General features: G+C 59.2%; 1 protein-coding gene across 11 annotated transcripts in view; it reads left to right on the top strand.

Annotated features, from left to right (window-relative positions):
- Positions 1 to 15508, top strand: part of ATP11A (ATPase phospholipid transporting 11A) — a 103135-nt gene that overhangs the window by 35736 nt on the left and 51891 nt on the right. For all 11 annotated transcript variants that reach the window (XM_045162513.1, XM_045162509.1, XM_045162512.1 and 8 more), the window contains exon 2: positions 13857 to 13979. In XM_045162513.1, the coding sequence (XP_045018448.1) occupies positions 13857 to 13979 (123 nt within the window). The remainder of the gene's footprint in view (positions 1 to 13856; positions 13980 to 15508) is intronic.

Here is a 15508-nt window from a genome sequence, read left to right as displayed (position 1 = left end):
TTGGGATGGTCTTCTGGAGGCAGGGCCCCTGAGGCGGGAGGAACTGCCCCTGTTGGTCACTGCTCTGCGTCTTCCCCTGGGGTCATGATGGTGCTGGTTCTCACCTGCCTCACCTGTGCAATGCTGGTCTCCGCCAGGACCTCACGTGGGTCCCAGCTTTGTGTGGGAGGCAGGGAGGCACCAGGCTCACCAAGATGGTTGGGGGACCCAGATGGACCAGACCTAATCATTTTGGCTTCGAGAAGCACTGATCAAGCCCCAGCCTTCCTAGTCACGTCTGTCCTGTCGGCCCGGCTGCCAGCCCCCTGTGACGGCCGTGACGGTAAACGATTCAGGCTCCGAGGCCGCGTGGCCTGTCCGCTCCTCCCTGTCCTGCGGTGTGAGCGCAGCCGTGACAGCCCAGAGTGAGCCCTCTCTATAGACGGCGACGCCTGCTTTTCTGTAATCGTCACACGTCAGAAGTCGTTAGTTTTCTTTCGGTTTTTTCAGCTGTTTGAAGATGTAAGATCAGATCAGATCAGTCGCTCAGTTGTGTCCGACTCTCTGCGACCCCATGAATCGCAGCACGCCAGGCCTCCCTGTCCATCACCAACTCCCGGAGTTCACACAGACTCACGTCCATCGAGTCAGTGATGCCATCTAGCCATCTCATCCTCTGCCGTCCCCTTCTCCTCCTGCCCCCAATCCCTCCCAGCATCAGAGTCTTTTCCAGTGAGTCAACTCTTCGCATGAGGTGGCCAAAGTACTGGAGTCTCAGCTTTAGCATCATTCCTTCCAAAGAAATCCTAGGGCTGATCTCCTTCAGAATGGACTGGTTGGATCTCCTTGCAGTCCAAGGGACTCTCAAGAGTCTTCTCCAACACCACAGTTCTGTACCAAAACTGCAGGCCATGGTCCACCAACCCCTGCTTTCTGGGTCAAAAGGGGCTGGATTTCGACTTCCTCTGCCTGGCCTGGCTTCAGACCTTTCAGACTGGGCCCCAGCTTGGGCCAGTCTCACCTTCACCACGAGGGGCCGGTTTTCTCCCTTCCTCCGTGTCCTGCAGGCCCTGCTGGCCCTGATGGGTGGGCAGCTCCTGAGTGGCCTGTGGGGGGCTTCCCCGTGCCTCTGGCCTTGGGCTCCCGTCTGCCACAGGAGACCGAGGTGCCTCCCCTCAGGAGCTTCCCGTCTGCTCTAGAGCAAGGCGCCTCCCCTCAGGACTGTTGCAAGGCTGGAACATAGCCTCTGGCGGCAGCTGTTTGTGCTCTAGGTTTCGGACTGTGTTTGTTGAGGTGGGCTGCCGACCCCAGAGCAGACACGGCCCTTTGCAGGTGTGGGCAGGGCCCAGGGCATCCCTTGCTTGTGGTTAGCTTACGAGGCGTTGGGGCATCTTCCCGGGCTGTTTCTCGGGGTCCTTGCCAGCGAGGGGACGGCGTCTTTCTGGTTGTCATTAGGTTCAGGTGTGACATGCCCGTGACTGGGAGGGCCGCGTTGGTGTGATCCTCGTGACTCACACCTGTGCGTGTCCCTCCTGTAGCGCGTGAGACCCCGAAACTGTCCCAGAGTCCCCGTTTCCCCCTCGGGTGGTCGTCCAGTGGCGTTAAGGCTCCAGCCTGGCCGTGTGGAGGGAAAGTGCTATGTGTGTTCCCTCAGCAAATGCCTGCTGGGCGCCCTCCTCTCAGCTCCTCTGGCCTCTGCGCCTTCTTTTTTAAGGGCAAGGGGCTAAAAACATACAGACCTCAGAAAGCGCACTCCTCCCCTCCAGGTGGCCGACACTGTGTGTCGCAGAAGCTGGTTGTCAGTACCCGCACCCTGGGGTGGTTTCCCAACAGCGAAGCATGGTTAGAGCGGAGGAACTTGTCCAAGAACCCTAATCCTGACTTCGTTTTATTACGATAATACTTAATTCTGTCTTGACATTGCATCATACTTATGCCATAGAGCCAAACCCAAAATACAGGCTCAATACAACTGAACCCATGAAACAGGAGGCGGGGCCGACCCAGTTCTGCTGTGGCCTCGGCCTGAGCCTCCGGCACGCTGTGGGCTAGCGGGCTCGCTGCCCACGCTCCGTGCAGGGCTGCCAGTGGGGTCTGTGCGGCTGTGCACGGGGCGGGTTGGGTCAGGCCGGCGTCGCTGCGCTCCCGAAGGCGAGAGGTGGTCCCCGGGGGCAGTGGCGAGCGAGCTCTGGGGTCTGCTGGGGCCGTGGCTCTGGGCTGTGTGAGTGTTACAGATGTGCTGTGGGGTTCGGGGCGCCCAGGACCCCACGGAGCCTGGCGGGGGTGGACATCTGAGTCTGGCCGTCAGGCACGAGGCAGCGTGTGTCCCAAGAGCAAACACAGAAGCCCTCTGTTTCAGAGCCAGCAGGTGAGGCACGCCAGGCCGTTTCCCGCAGCCCTTCTGGAGGGAAAGGCACTCGTCCCGCCTGGCTTCCAGTGTTGCCGTCACTGTCCCGGCTTCCTGCCCAGGATCTGCGGAAACTGGGGGCCTTATCCGGATCAAGGCTGACTTCTCTGTCCTTTCACATGTGGATTTGGTATTCCCAAACATCAGCTCGTTTTCAGGGCCTCACAGGAAATCGATTGACAGGAAATGGCCTGAGGCCCCCTGTCCCCCTCCCCGAGGCCCACCCGCTGCCCACGTGCTGAGCGGGGCGTGCTCATCTGGGCCAGGGATCCCAGGGGGCCATCTAGACCCCCGTCACCCTCCCCGAGGCTCACCCGCCACCTGCGTGCTGAGCGGGGCGTGCTCATCTGGGCCAGGGATCCCAGGGAGCCATCTAGACCCCCGTCACCCTCCCCGAGGCCCACCCGCTGCCCGCGTGCTGAGCAGGGCGTGCTCATCCTGGCCAGGGCTGCTAGGGGCTGTCCAGACCCCCGTCCCCCTCCCTGAGGCCCACCCACCACCCGCGTGCTGAGCAGGGCGTGCTCATCCGGGCCAGGGCTGCTGGGGGCCATCCGGACCCTGGGGCCCCTCCACTGCGAGCCCCAGGATGCCTGATTCCTTTGATTCAGGCTAGCCTTGACTCTGACCCCTCGGTTATGTTAACAGTTCATTGAACTCACCCATCAATAAAGTTTCCCCAACGTCATACTCGCTCGGCAGATGTACTTTCATTTTGACGGAAAGACAGAGATAGGCGATCTCTATCTTGTGTTTGCCGTGTCAAAGGCGCTTCCAAGATTATTCAGAGGGCTTTGGAGCCTGTCTTGGAAGGTTTAAACAAAAGAAAGCAAAACATGTTTTCTTCATAGACTTCATTTTGTTCCAACTTTACCTAAAAGGAAGAATGGCATCGTTGCTGAAATCGCCTATTCTTACTCAAATAACAACATGTCAATTGGGGGAAAAAAGGGTTGGGGTGGGGGGGCTTGTATAATCATTCTTTGAAAACCATAGTGACTGACTTGGTAAGAAGTCAGCTGGCTTAAAACTCAACATTCAAAAAACCAAGATCATGGCATCCGGTCCCATCACTTCGTGGCAAATAGATGAGGAAACAATGGAAACAGTGAGAGACTTTATTTTCTTGGGCTCTAAAATCACTGCAGAGGGTGACTGCAGCCATGAAATTAAAAGACACTTGCTCCTTGGAAGAAAAACTATGACCAACCTAGATAGCATATTAAAAAGCAGAGACATTACTTTGCCAACAAAGGTCCATCTAGTCAAGGCTATGGTTTTCCCTGTGGTCATGTATGGATGTGAGAGTTGGACTGTGAAGAAGGCTGAGCCCTGAAGAATTGATGCTTTTGAACTGTGGTGTTGGAGAAGACTCTTGAGAGTCCCTTGGGCTGCAAGGAGATCCAACCAGTCCATTCTGAAGGAGATCAGCCCTGGGTGTTCATTGGAAGGACTGATGTTGAAGCTGAAACTCCAATACTTTGGCCACCTGATGCGAAGAGCTGACTCATTTAAAAAGACCCTGATGCTGGGAAAGATTGAAGGCAGGAGGAGAAGGGGACAACAGAGGAGGAGATGGTTGGATGGCATCACTGACTCGATGGTCATGAGTTTGAGTCAATTCCAGGAGTTGGTGAGGACAGGGAGGTCTGGCGTGCTGCAGTTCATGGGGTCGCAAAGAGTCGGACATGACTGAGAGACAGATCTGAGCTGAAGAAGTTATATATTTTTCTTGTGAGTTGCTTTTCCCTTTAAAAAATAATTGCAGGCCTTGGAAGACACAACCTTGCTGACTGATCCTCAGCACTAATGCCCTGTCCTTGTCAGCTGGTGGGAGGGACAGCCCGCATACCTCGGGGTAGGCCCCGCTGGGGGCGGAGGCGGGGGCACCAGGGGGCCCGGGGGGCTGGTGTGTGAGGGGGAAGAGAAACTGGACGGATTCCGGTGTTGCCAGCAGGGGGGCCCCAGCCTTCCGTCTCCAGCCTCTGCTCACGCTCGGTCCAGAGGTGGGGACAGAAGTCATCTGTCCTATTTTTCTCTCGTCATCTGGAGCTCACGAGAGTGCCGTCAGGCCCGTGCACGCCCCGGGCTTCCTGTGGCCGAGGCTCCCGGTGCCAGGACCACCAGCGGGCTCAGAGCCGCTTGCTGCCCGGCCAGATGGCTCGGTGCGACTGCAGCTCTTGGTGGTTTAACTAGAAAAGGTTTTTCAGACAGAAACCCGAACAGGTGGTGTCAGCGCTGTTTTCCACCATTGTTTCGATGTGTTTTTTAGAGATTCTATCTCAACTTAAACACACTTGCCTAGTCCCCCTCCCGCCCCCCAAACTCATGCAGACGCTGAGGACACGTTCACAGCTGGGCGGACTCCTCTGCCTCTCAGACCCGGACGCCAGGCCCGAAGCGCGTCTGTGTGGACGGTCACCAGGGCCCCAGCGCTGCACCTGGTGGTACTCGCTGCGTAGACAGGAACTGGACGAAATCAAGCTCAGGTCTAAAGCGCTGTGGCTGAGAGGGTGAACGCTGGTTACCGTGCAGTGAGTATTGTATGTGTCAAATCCACAGCCCTTTTATTTTTATTTTTTTTATCTTTTGGCCGTGCCACGTGGCTTGCAGGATCTCACTTCCCTCTCCGTGGCTGTTCCTGGGCCACCGGGTAATCCCCCACAGGCCTTTAGTGGGTGCTGGAGCTGGGATGATGCCTGCATCCACCACGCTGGGCAGACACCATCAGGGCGGCCCCCGGGCCAGATGGCGTGGCTTGTTCTGGCTCTGCCGCCGCAAAGACCTGAAACCCCTTGGCTGGGCTGGTGGCCCCGCGGTGTGGCTGCCTCCTGCGCCCGCCCCAGGAAGGACCGCCCGTCTCCGGGACACGCCCACCTGCGTCCCTCAGCTACTTGCCCGACCCTGAGTTTCTGACCCTGATGGAAGGTAGAAACCAGCAGTAAATACGGCTCTTGTGGAAGAGTTGTGATCTAGTCACGATTGTGGAAGCTGACACTTAGGAATTTTTTCTTCTCCCCGAATTGTCCGTGGCTTCCCAGGTGGCTCGGTGGGGAAGAGTCTGCCTGCCAGTGCAGGTGATGCCAGTCCTATCCCTCGGTCAGGAAGATCTCCTGGAGGAGGAAATGGCAACCCACTCCGGTATTCTTGCTTGGGAAATCCCATGGACAGAGGGGCCTGACGGGTTGTATAGTCCATGGGGTCGCAAAGAGTCAGACACAGCTGAGTGACTGAGCACAACAAAATTATTTATCCATCCAAGTTTGACCACTTAGAATCTTACTTTGGCTCCTGGGCCTGACAACCCTGGCTGGGGACCAGGATGGGGAACTAGACCCCTGGGTTTTGCCCTGGACCTGCTGCTTTGGGCAAATCCCTTCCTCCCGCTGGAACTTAATTGTTCCTTCATCTGTCCAGTTATGTGGTGGGGTCTTCAGATCAATTAATCAATCAGCCAGCAAGCCTGTATCACCTAGGAACGGAAGTCAGATAGCATCTTTAAAAATATCAAAGCATACCGCATTTCGGCTGTGGGCAAAATCTGCAGATGGGCAAATCTGCCAGCATCGTGGTGTAAAACTCCGTGCGATGAGACTAGAGAGAGAAGTGACTGGCTGGAGTGGGTGTGTGCAGGTGTGTGCGCATGAATCATCGTGTCCATCGCCTATAACCAGCGTCTATCAACCTGCGAGAGAAAGAAGTCCCGTAGAGAGACGTAGACGAGGGCTATGGCGCTCACAGTCCCCGAGGGTCACGCTGCAGCAGCCAGTGAGGCCTGAGGCTGTGTCCCCCGACGGCCCGCTCGGCCGCGTCAGCACTCCCACGACCAGGAGGAGGTGGGGCCCTGGGCAGCCTGCCGGAGGGCTGCGCCCTGGGGTGGGCTTCAGAACACGTCGGCTCCCTGAAACGTGCCGGCCTGTGGCCCCGTCTCCTCTTCCAGGGTGACCCCAGAGAGGCTGATGCCCGCATGAGGACGTCTGCCTCTGCCTGAAAAACCTGGGGACAGCGTCTCGGGTGTGCAGGTCCCCCGTGCGTGCAGCTCCGTGCCTCGGGGGCTCAGGCTGGCCCCGTCTGTGCTCACCCCTGCGGATGAGCCTCGGCTCAGTCGCTGTCATCGTGATCCTGTGGGGCAGCAGGTCGGAGGGAATCGGCTCGCGTGCTGCTGGCGTTTCCCAGTGAGGGGACTTGGGGAGGTGTTTGACAGGAGGGGCCCCGGCTCTGACGGGGGAAGCCCTCCAGGGAGGGGCAGCAGGAGGCAGGGGGGCTCTGGCCCCACTGCGCTGGCTTTCCCCGCTCCTGCCAGCTGACCGACCCAGACGGGGTCTCCATCTCTTGTTGACTGGGATGCTGGAGGGAGTCCGGCTCAAGGACAGCATTGAAGGGGTGGCCCCAGGAGCTGTGTGATACCCCTTCCTGCCCTGGGCCGTGTAACCTGTCACTGTTGTTCCGTTCAGAGGGGGCTGTCTGTATTTCCGTCGTGTCAATGGAAATAGTCAACGAACAATCTATAATAGGAATAGAAAAGTTCCGTTTGAGCCAGACGGAGGATTACAGCACGGGAGATTCTGAGTCAAGGATTCAAGGCTTATAAAGGCAAAACCCACTGAGTTAGGGAAGTCCTTTGTCAAGAATCAGGATCGTGGAGGCAGGAAGTGGGGTGCTTGTTAGATGAGGACGTGCTGGGGTGTGGAACGGTTGCCCCATTACCCAGGGTGATCCCAGCACCCTGCAGCTACAGCTGGCCGTATCAGCTGCCATCCCCCGGGGGATCTCCTGGCGCCCTTCAGGCCTGTGGAGGAGTGTCCTGTTCTAGAAGCTTCTCTCCAGCCCTCCAGCCTCCTCGGCAGGCCTGGCCCCGGAAAGCCATCCTTCATCTAAACATCCTTTCCTCTGAGAGTGGTCGGTGACACAGCTGAGATTGAGAGTGGACAGAAAACACCGACGTTTCTCAAGTGGGCTTCCCGCACAGGAAGACACACTTAGGGCTGTTTTCAGGTTTGGGGAATGAGTCACAGACGCTGAGGGCCACTTGACCTGTGCACTTGTCCGGAAGCGGGGGCAGATAGAGGCAGGGTGAGGCCGGTCACGCAGAGGCCTGACCCTCTATCGGTGGGGGACGGGCCTCCTGATCCTCGGGGAGGGGGCAGGGTGGGCTGCCCGGGGAGGGGGCAGGGGAGGGGCCAGTGGGGCGTCAGGAGCGTGGCTCCAGGAGCCGGGGACCACACTCCCGGTCTCAGGGATGGTCTCGGGGAGGCTGTGCACAGAGACCAGCGAGCACCTCCCACTCTCCCCTCTGGCTCCTGCCCCTTCCACTGGGCCTGGGTCTCAGGACGTGTTAGTGGCCCCCGGCGGTCCCTGTCCTGATGCGCAGACCACGTGGGGTGGCCTCAGCCCCAGGCTCCGGGGCAGGCCTCTCCCCGCAGACAGAGCCTTTGCCTCGGGGTTCCGGAGCCTCGTGCGGGTCCCAGGCAGCTGAGGGGCGCTTTCTGCAGATGCCATGATCCCGTCAGCTGGTGTTTCGCCCGCACCGCTGCCGTAACTCCCCGTCAGCCTGCGGGGCCTTCACTTGGTTTATATTCAGCGTGTGGAAAGTAAGCCTCCTGTGCCGTGGAAGGTGTGTGGCTCCAGTGGCAGAAAGCCTCCGTGGGCCCCAGCACTTTGTGTGTGGGGACTGGGGTGTTGCTGGCTTTCTTCTCATTGTTCTGTCTCTGCAAGGAGACAGTCTGTGGTGGGAAGAGTGTGCGGGCCTCCTGCCAGCCCTCAGGCGAGGGTCTCAGGCGCTGTTTGAGGCACGGGGATTGCTGGCGTGACGTTCGAACGTCTCTCCTGCGGGCCGGTTCCCACCCGCCTTGAGCCCTGGTTCCTGCTGCCCGAGTGCTCGGCCGGTTCCTCTCTGCGATTGTTCTGGCTTCTTCAGCTACGTTTACGCTGCAGAGGCTGCTGACGGTGCGTCGTCTCGTGACCAGCTGGCGGCCCACCAGGATGGGTTTCCATCACGAAGAGGGGCGGTTTCCAGGGGGCGCATCCGGAGAGGAGCCCACAGCTCCCGCTGAGCCTCGCTGGGCAGGGGCGAGGGTGGGAACCGGATGGGACTCTGCCAGGCTGCGTGGTGCTCCCCGCCTCCTGGGGACCTGGGCCTCAATGCCCTTTTCGGCCCCTTCTTCACAAACGCCCCCTGCCAGCACCAGCAGAGCCCTTCCAGCGCGGGGCCCGTCCAGCCTCTGACCTGCCCCCCGCCCCCCGGCAAGCTCGAGGGGACATGGGCTCGCTGTGCTGTGCTCCCGGTCATGGGAGCCCCAGCCTCCGGCTCAGGGCAGCAATTATCCGGTTGGTGACTCAGGACTCCCTGCCCTTTCTCTCTGGGGTAGGAGCTGAGGGCTTGGGTAGCAGTGGGCGACGGCCGGGCAGGGGAGCTAGACCCGGCCGTCACAGTCTCCCCGATGGGCCTGCGCCAAGCTGGGCCCCCTTGGACGGCTGGACGGGGGAGCGGGCTCTCCCCTGAGACCGAAGGCTGAGGGTCTTCCTCCAGCGGGGAGAGCCTCGTCTCTGTCTTAGAATTTTCTTGTTTCACTGCCTGGTCACTTGGCCCATCTTGTCCCCTACTCCGGCCCCCAGCTTAGACTGGACTTGTTGCTTCTTGTAGGGCCATTTCCTGACTTTGATGTGGGGATACTGCCCCCACACCTGGCACAGAGGCTGCCCCCCAACAGGCAGGGGTGACCTGCCTCCCCAGCCAGTATCCAGGGGACCCACCTCGGCCTGCTTTCCAGGGAGCCAGGCCTTTGTGGCCCTCACGGGACAGGTGGCAACAGGTGACCCACAGGTACATGAGTTCAGCTAGAAGCTGCATCCCCTGTGGGGAGGGCTGACCACCCCCCGGGACCGGGGACGAGGCTCCATCTCTGCACGGGCACTGAGGATGCGCGTTGCGAGGGGTCGCTGCGGGAGACCGGACAGAAGCCCCCTGGGATCACCTCTGCCGGTCTCACACTGACGTCCAGGGAGCGATGTCAGCGGCTTCACATGCAGCCTCGTCTGGAAACGCCACTGTTGCGGGCATCGCTGCTGTGCGTCTCAATGGGGCAAGGCAGCGCGGCCAGTGCTCCGTCCATCCACCCCACTCCCGCCTCTGGCTGGGCGCCCCAGCATGGAGCTCTTCCGCCTGTAACTGTGAGAGGGGGAGAGCCTAGGGCAGCCCAGAGTCATCTGTGGCTGAAGTTTTGTTTTAATTTTGGTTCCGGGCCCAGTAAGCTACAGTCTAGGTTGGCAACGTTTACCGTTTGCCAGATGCTCACGTTGCCAAGTGAGGCGGACCGTCACTGGTCCTTCTGTGACCCAGATGCTTCTGTGCTTAATAATATGTTCACAGCAGAAAAATGACACTGAGCACCCCGCAGAGGCCGAGAATTTGCCTGAGGAGGGAAAAACTCCGTCGCTCAGTTGTGTCCGACTCTTGGCAACCCCATGAGCCGTGGCCCACCAGGCCCCTCTGTCCATGGGGTTCCCCAGGCCAGAATACTGGAGCGGGCTGCCATTTTCCTGGGGAGGAAGGGCCTGTCTTTCCCACTCCTGCAGGGGCCAAGGCTGCAGGTTCAGTGATGGGGGCACCTGGGTCCCTGCCTCCCCACAGGAGGTCCGACTCTGCTCGCAGGCCCTGGGAAGGCTGGTGATGCACGCCGAGGACTCTGATCTGATCGGTTCATGGAGCGTGGTTTTAATCACTGCACCTGAGGAGGTTTGCAGAGGACAGTGAAAGCTCCCTGGGTGGACGGACGCCCTGTGGTGGGGGTGTGGGTGCTGGAGACGGTGGGGCCACACCACACTCGCCACGAGAAGCCAGAGCACAGGGACGTGAGTGGGAGATGCCCGTGTTCAGAAACGCCTCTTTACCCATCAAACAAGAAGTGTTGGCTTTTAAAGCTGAAAACGGACTACGGAACAAGCATTGCTTTGTCCTGAAAATGGCTGTTGGGGGGAACCACCTCTGCAAAAGCGGATCTGGTGAATCGAGGCTAGGTTACATGCTGTCGTTCCGGTTGGGCTGTGTAATTCGGCTAATAGGTTGTGTTTGTTTCAGCTGCAGTTCGAAACTTCCATTAGTGACTGCTGCTGGCCAAGATTGATTTTCGGCGTTTTTCAGACTCTCTTCCGTCCTTGTGAGCTTTCTGACTTGAGCGCTCAGGCTGCCGCGCCCAGATCCCAACACGGCCCATGGCGAGGTCTGTGAGGGCCAGACCTCTGCCCACACTTGGCTCCTCTGGTTCTTCAGCCACTTTTGGGTTGGGGAAGGGGTGGGTTCCGAGTCCAGAAGCAGCGTGTTGGCAGAGGTGGTGTGCAGCATCTGCACGGGGCCTGTCTGCGAATCCCTCGCACCTTCCCTGCTGGGCCCCGAGGTCCAGCCAGGAGCCCGGCCACTGCACCTGAAATGCTGATGCCCGTGAGGGCCCTGGAAGTGGGGTGTTTCCTCAGCCCGGCGCAGAGAGCCAGGGTGCTCTGCGGCTGTGTTCATTCCATCCTGCCTCACTGTGATCGCTTCGAGTTTCTCCAATCTTAGCTGTTCTCCTTGGGAAGTCCGTCAAGCTCAGTTTTATCCACTAGGAATTGCGGTCTATTGAAAAACCAGCCTTAAAGATATTCCTTGTTTTCCCTAAAATGGGAAGCATCTTGCGTTCTGGTGACACAGCAGTGAGAAGACGGGGTGGAAGCGGCTTCAGAGACGTGAGGTTCCCTGCACTGACCCTGGACAGGGTCTCTGCACCAACTCAGAAATGTGACGGGTGATGCTCGGGACCCAGGAACCCGTGGGGGCCCTAAGGGACTGCTTTACTGAAACAAAATTACTAGATCCTAAAATCTTTCTGTTCAAGAAGTCTAAATCAGTGGTTTTTAGTGCATTTACCAACTTATGGAGCACCACCATGATCTAATATTAAAACATTGTCATTTCCCGGAATAAACCCGGTACAGGAGCGGCAGCCTCCCTGGCCCCAGGCAGCCACGGTGCTGTTTCCGTCTCCACGGCTCTGCCTGTTGCAAACACCCCATGTACACGAGTCGTCCAGTGTTTGGTCCTCCGTGTCTAGCCCCTGTGTTTCCCTGAGGGCTGTTGATTTTGAATATCTTTCCATGTGCCCGTTGGCCATTGCAGCTCTTGGAGAAATGTCCAGTCGAATCCCCCGCCTTACTTGCCTTTTTACTATTGGTTGTGTTGGCTGGTCCATCCCAGGTACCAATCCCTCAGCAGACATGACTCGCAAGTATCTTGTGGGGCATCCCTGGGGGCCGTGCAGACAAAGCCTTGGCCTCCAGTTCACCTGCGTTTTGGTGGGACGTCTTGGGATTCCCCAGGAATGTGGGAATCTGTGAGGTCGGATCCCACCTGCCTCCCGACCTCCTCTGGAGGGAAGGGGTGTATGTTCTCGGCCAGCTGATAGGCCAGAGCGCGGGCCGAGCCGTCCTGCTGTGATCCATGTGTGAACACATCTTCCGCAGAAGCTAATCTCACCTGGGTCTAGTCCTAGGAGTTTCCTTTCAAAGACTGCCGACACCTGCCTGTTCCTTACGCTGCCTGTTGTGAAACTAGATGTTGGACGTCTTAGAATCAGGGTCCCCGCTCCCTCCTGCCGCCGACCTCTGTCGCCCTGCCCCAGGAGATTCCGTGATCAGCCGTGACTCATCTCAGAGCTTCGTGTGGCCTGACTTCCTCTGGTGTGCATCACCTGGACGCTGTGGCGACTGTCTGGTTTACAACAGGCGGGGTTAAGAAACTGCTTAAGAGGCCAAGTCTGTTTTCATTGGTGAACCTGCAGAGACCCAGAATCCCTTCGTATTACTTCCGGTGGGCTGGACACGGGGACGCTGCGTGGCCCGTCAGGCACACAGCTGTCCGCATCAGGATGCACACGACGGCATCAGCCTGCGCAGAACCGCGGCAGACAGGCGCTCCCAGCATCCCATCTGCTGCCTTCTCTCTGCCTTCTGAGCTGAGTTTAACCCGCTTAGGATTTGCACGTTTGTGCCTCTGCCACACATGGGGCTCCCCAGTGGCTGATCCTAAACTGCCTGTCTTGCCTTGAGGCTCTTTGGCCACTGTGACCTCAGGGGGCACCCTCCGTGGGCGCCGCTGTGGCCTGACGGTCGAGCATGAGGCCCCTGACGTCACTCCGTCCCTCGCGCTGTGACCTGTTCAGAGACTCAGGGAGCTGCCAGGGCCCCTGGGGGCTGTCGCTCCTGTTTCTCTCCTCAAGGGCCAGCACCAAGGCTCGCTCTCTCGTACGGGGCTCCGTCGGTCAGTACGAGGCTCCTCCCGGAGGAGCTTGTGTTGCAGGGGCAGGTCCTGCTGGAGGGCCTGCGCTTGCTTTCTGACCTTGTTCCACGAGCAGGAATTGTGCCCCGGCCTGTACGGTTAGGGCGGCACCAAGGAGGCGTCCAGTGATCACACTAAAACTGGCCTGTGCCCAGGGAGGGAACCAGCCTTGAGAAACCTCTTTCTGACTTGCTCCCTGCGGGCTCCTTCTGAGCTTGGGGCTCCCTGTCTGGGGGAGGGGGACAGAGCCCTGAGCTGGGGCTGTCTGTCTGGGGGAGGGGAAAGAGCCCTGAGCTGGGGCTGCCTGTCTGGGGGAGGGGGACAGAGCCCTGAGCTGGGGCTGTCTGTCTGGGGGAGGGGAAAGAGCCCTGAGCTGGGGCTCCCAGTCTGGGGGGAGGGGGCAGAGCCCTGAGCTGGGGCTGCCTGTCTGGGGGAGGGGGACAGAGCCCTGAGCTGGGGCTCCCAGCCTGGGGGGAGGGGGCAGAGCCCTGAGCTGGGGCTGCCTGTCTGGGGGATCCAGGCCCCGCCCTGAGCTAGGGCTGCCTGTCTGGGGCGTCCAGGCCCCGCCCTGAGCTGGGGCTGCCTGTCTGGGGCGTCCAGGCCCCGCCCTGCCACCCAAGGCTCTAGTCTCTCTTCCATGGTGTCCGGGCAGAGATGGGTCAGACGCAGGTCGTCTGCGTTCCAGGAAGTCTTGTTCTTGTGATTGTGTGGAGGCCGAGAGACCCTCTGGTCCGAGCTCACAGTTTTACATTCTTCTCTGTTTAGAGACCTTTCCCCAAGTCCTAGGATCACTCACTGTTTTTTCTCTTTGGAAGCCTCAGGGCTTTGCTGTCACTTTTTATTTTCAAGTGGGCCCGCTGTGTCATTTCCACTGGCAGTCCGCCTTGAAGGCCCCCTCAGCCCCCAGTGGGAGTGCAGCTGGCACTTCCTTGAAGAGCTGGGGGGGAGGAAGCACAGGTTCCTGAAGGGCCCAGGGGGATGGGTGGGGGCAGGGGTGGAGGTAGGGAGTAGGGATCGACCTTGCAACCGAGTCCAACTGCCCGCCCCCCCCCCCCAACAACACACACACACACACCGGCCTCTACACAGACCAGCATGAAAGCCAACCCTGGGAAGACCCTGCCCGCGGGTCCCGCCCACGCTGACGACTCTGTTTCCCACCCGCAGTGTGCCGGGGAGGAGGACTGGGTGGACAGCCGGACAGTCTACGTGGGCCACCGGGAGCCCCCGCCAGGCGCCGAGGCCTACATCCCCCAGAGGTACCCGGACAACAGGATTGTCTCCTCCAAGGTGAGAGTCCGCCCGGGACTCCCCCCGCGGCTCCTTGGGCCCTCAGAACTCCCGAAGCTGGGACCACCCGCCCCTGAGTGGCCAGGCTGCATGCTCATCACCACCCCCAAATCACCCCTCAAACGCTGTTAGGGCGTCACAGCACCTCCTCCTCACTTCGCTTCTAACTGTGTAGTGTTTAAGGGTCAGATTTGAAGTCTAGGGCTCAGATCCTCCCGGCGACACTTACCAGGTGTCTGGCCACCTGCCAGGCTAGAGCGCCCTCCTCTGTAGAACACACGGCACAGGGGTCGCCCGTGCCACCAGCCTGTGACGCCTGGCGCTGCTGGTCGTGGTCCAGAGGAGGCCCTCGGATGGGGACCTGGGGCCTGAGCCCATAGCGGTGGATGTCTGTGGATTCAGACCAGGTGTTGCTGAAGGCTAGACACACGATCATTTTCATTTAAAAACAGCCCAGGATGCAGAAAATACAGCTTAGCTTGTAAGAAATAAATTTACAAACGGGTCTGGAGAATATGTTGGTGTATCTATGTCTTCTTGGAAAGAAAATGTTCATTTCTACCTTGGAAGACTGTCAACAGTGGCTCCTTAAGGGCACAAACGCCTGTGCTGAGTTAAATCTCCAGCCTGATCTGTGATTGGTGAACAATGTGTGATCCACGTTCTGTTCCCTTTTGAGCAGAACACGGTAGAAGAAGGAAAAGTAAGAAACGACCCCAAATGTGTGATCCCTTCCCTTTGATTCTGACCTCACACCGAGCCCCCCAGCCAGGGCCTTCTCAAACCTCAGCTGCGTACCCCCTGCCCCAGACTCAGAGGACGACGGGGCGTCGCCAGTTCACAGCGTGGTGCTTGGGCACACAGGGCACGTGGCTGCCAGCTCTGCCCTCGTCACCGCAGCATTAAACGTCCAGCTCAGGCTGTGCGGTCTCTCCCCTCCGTACACAAGACTGAACTCCTTGAGACCTCCGGGCTTGCCTTTCCAGGAGATCGTGTGTTTTTAGAGTACCCGAGTGCACCTGTGCCGGAGCCCTGTAGGGTACAAATGGCCACAGCCTCGCCGGTTTCCGGACGCTCTGGGTTTCCTCTCCGCGGCCGGCGAAGCAGAGTTGCACTGGGCTGCCCCTGTCTCCCCGGTGCCACGTGAGGAGGGGGCAGCCAGGCAGGGCTGCTTCTCTGTGCCTGGGGCCCCTCCAGCCCACGGTAAGGACAGAACCCAGAGGGGATGAGAGCGGCCAGGGCCGGCTCACGGCTGATGATGCACGCCTGGGCTGTGGTGTGAACGGGACACGAGGTGGGGATTGTGGTCTGGACTCACAACTCCCCAAGTTGTGTGATGGGAAAGTGATGCTCCGCCCACCTCAGACGTCTCAGCTCCAGCACAGCAAGAAAGTACCCACTTTGTTCTGCGCTGTCCTGCTCTGGGGTTCAGCACCGAGGGCTCTGGCGTTAGGTTCTGTTCTACTGATGATATCAGCGAAAGGCAGGACCTGACAGACGGATGTGGGTCAGAGTGCATCACTGTACCT

Source organism: Bubalus bubalis, chromosome 13 (genome assembly GCF_019923935.1).
Source record: "Bubalus bubalis isolate 160015118507 breed Murrah chromosome 13, NDDB_SH_1, whole genome shotgun sequence".
Lineage (NCBI taxonomy): Eukaryota > Metazoa > Chordata > Mammalia > Artiodactyla > Bovidae > Bubalus > Bubalus bubalis.
The sequence above is the reverse complement of the archived record's forward strand: the minus strand, read 5'-3'. Positions and strand labels throughout refer to the sequence as shown.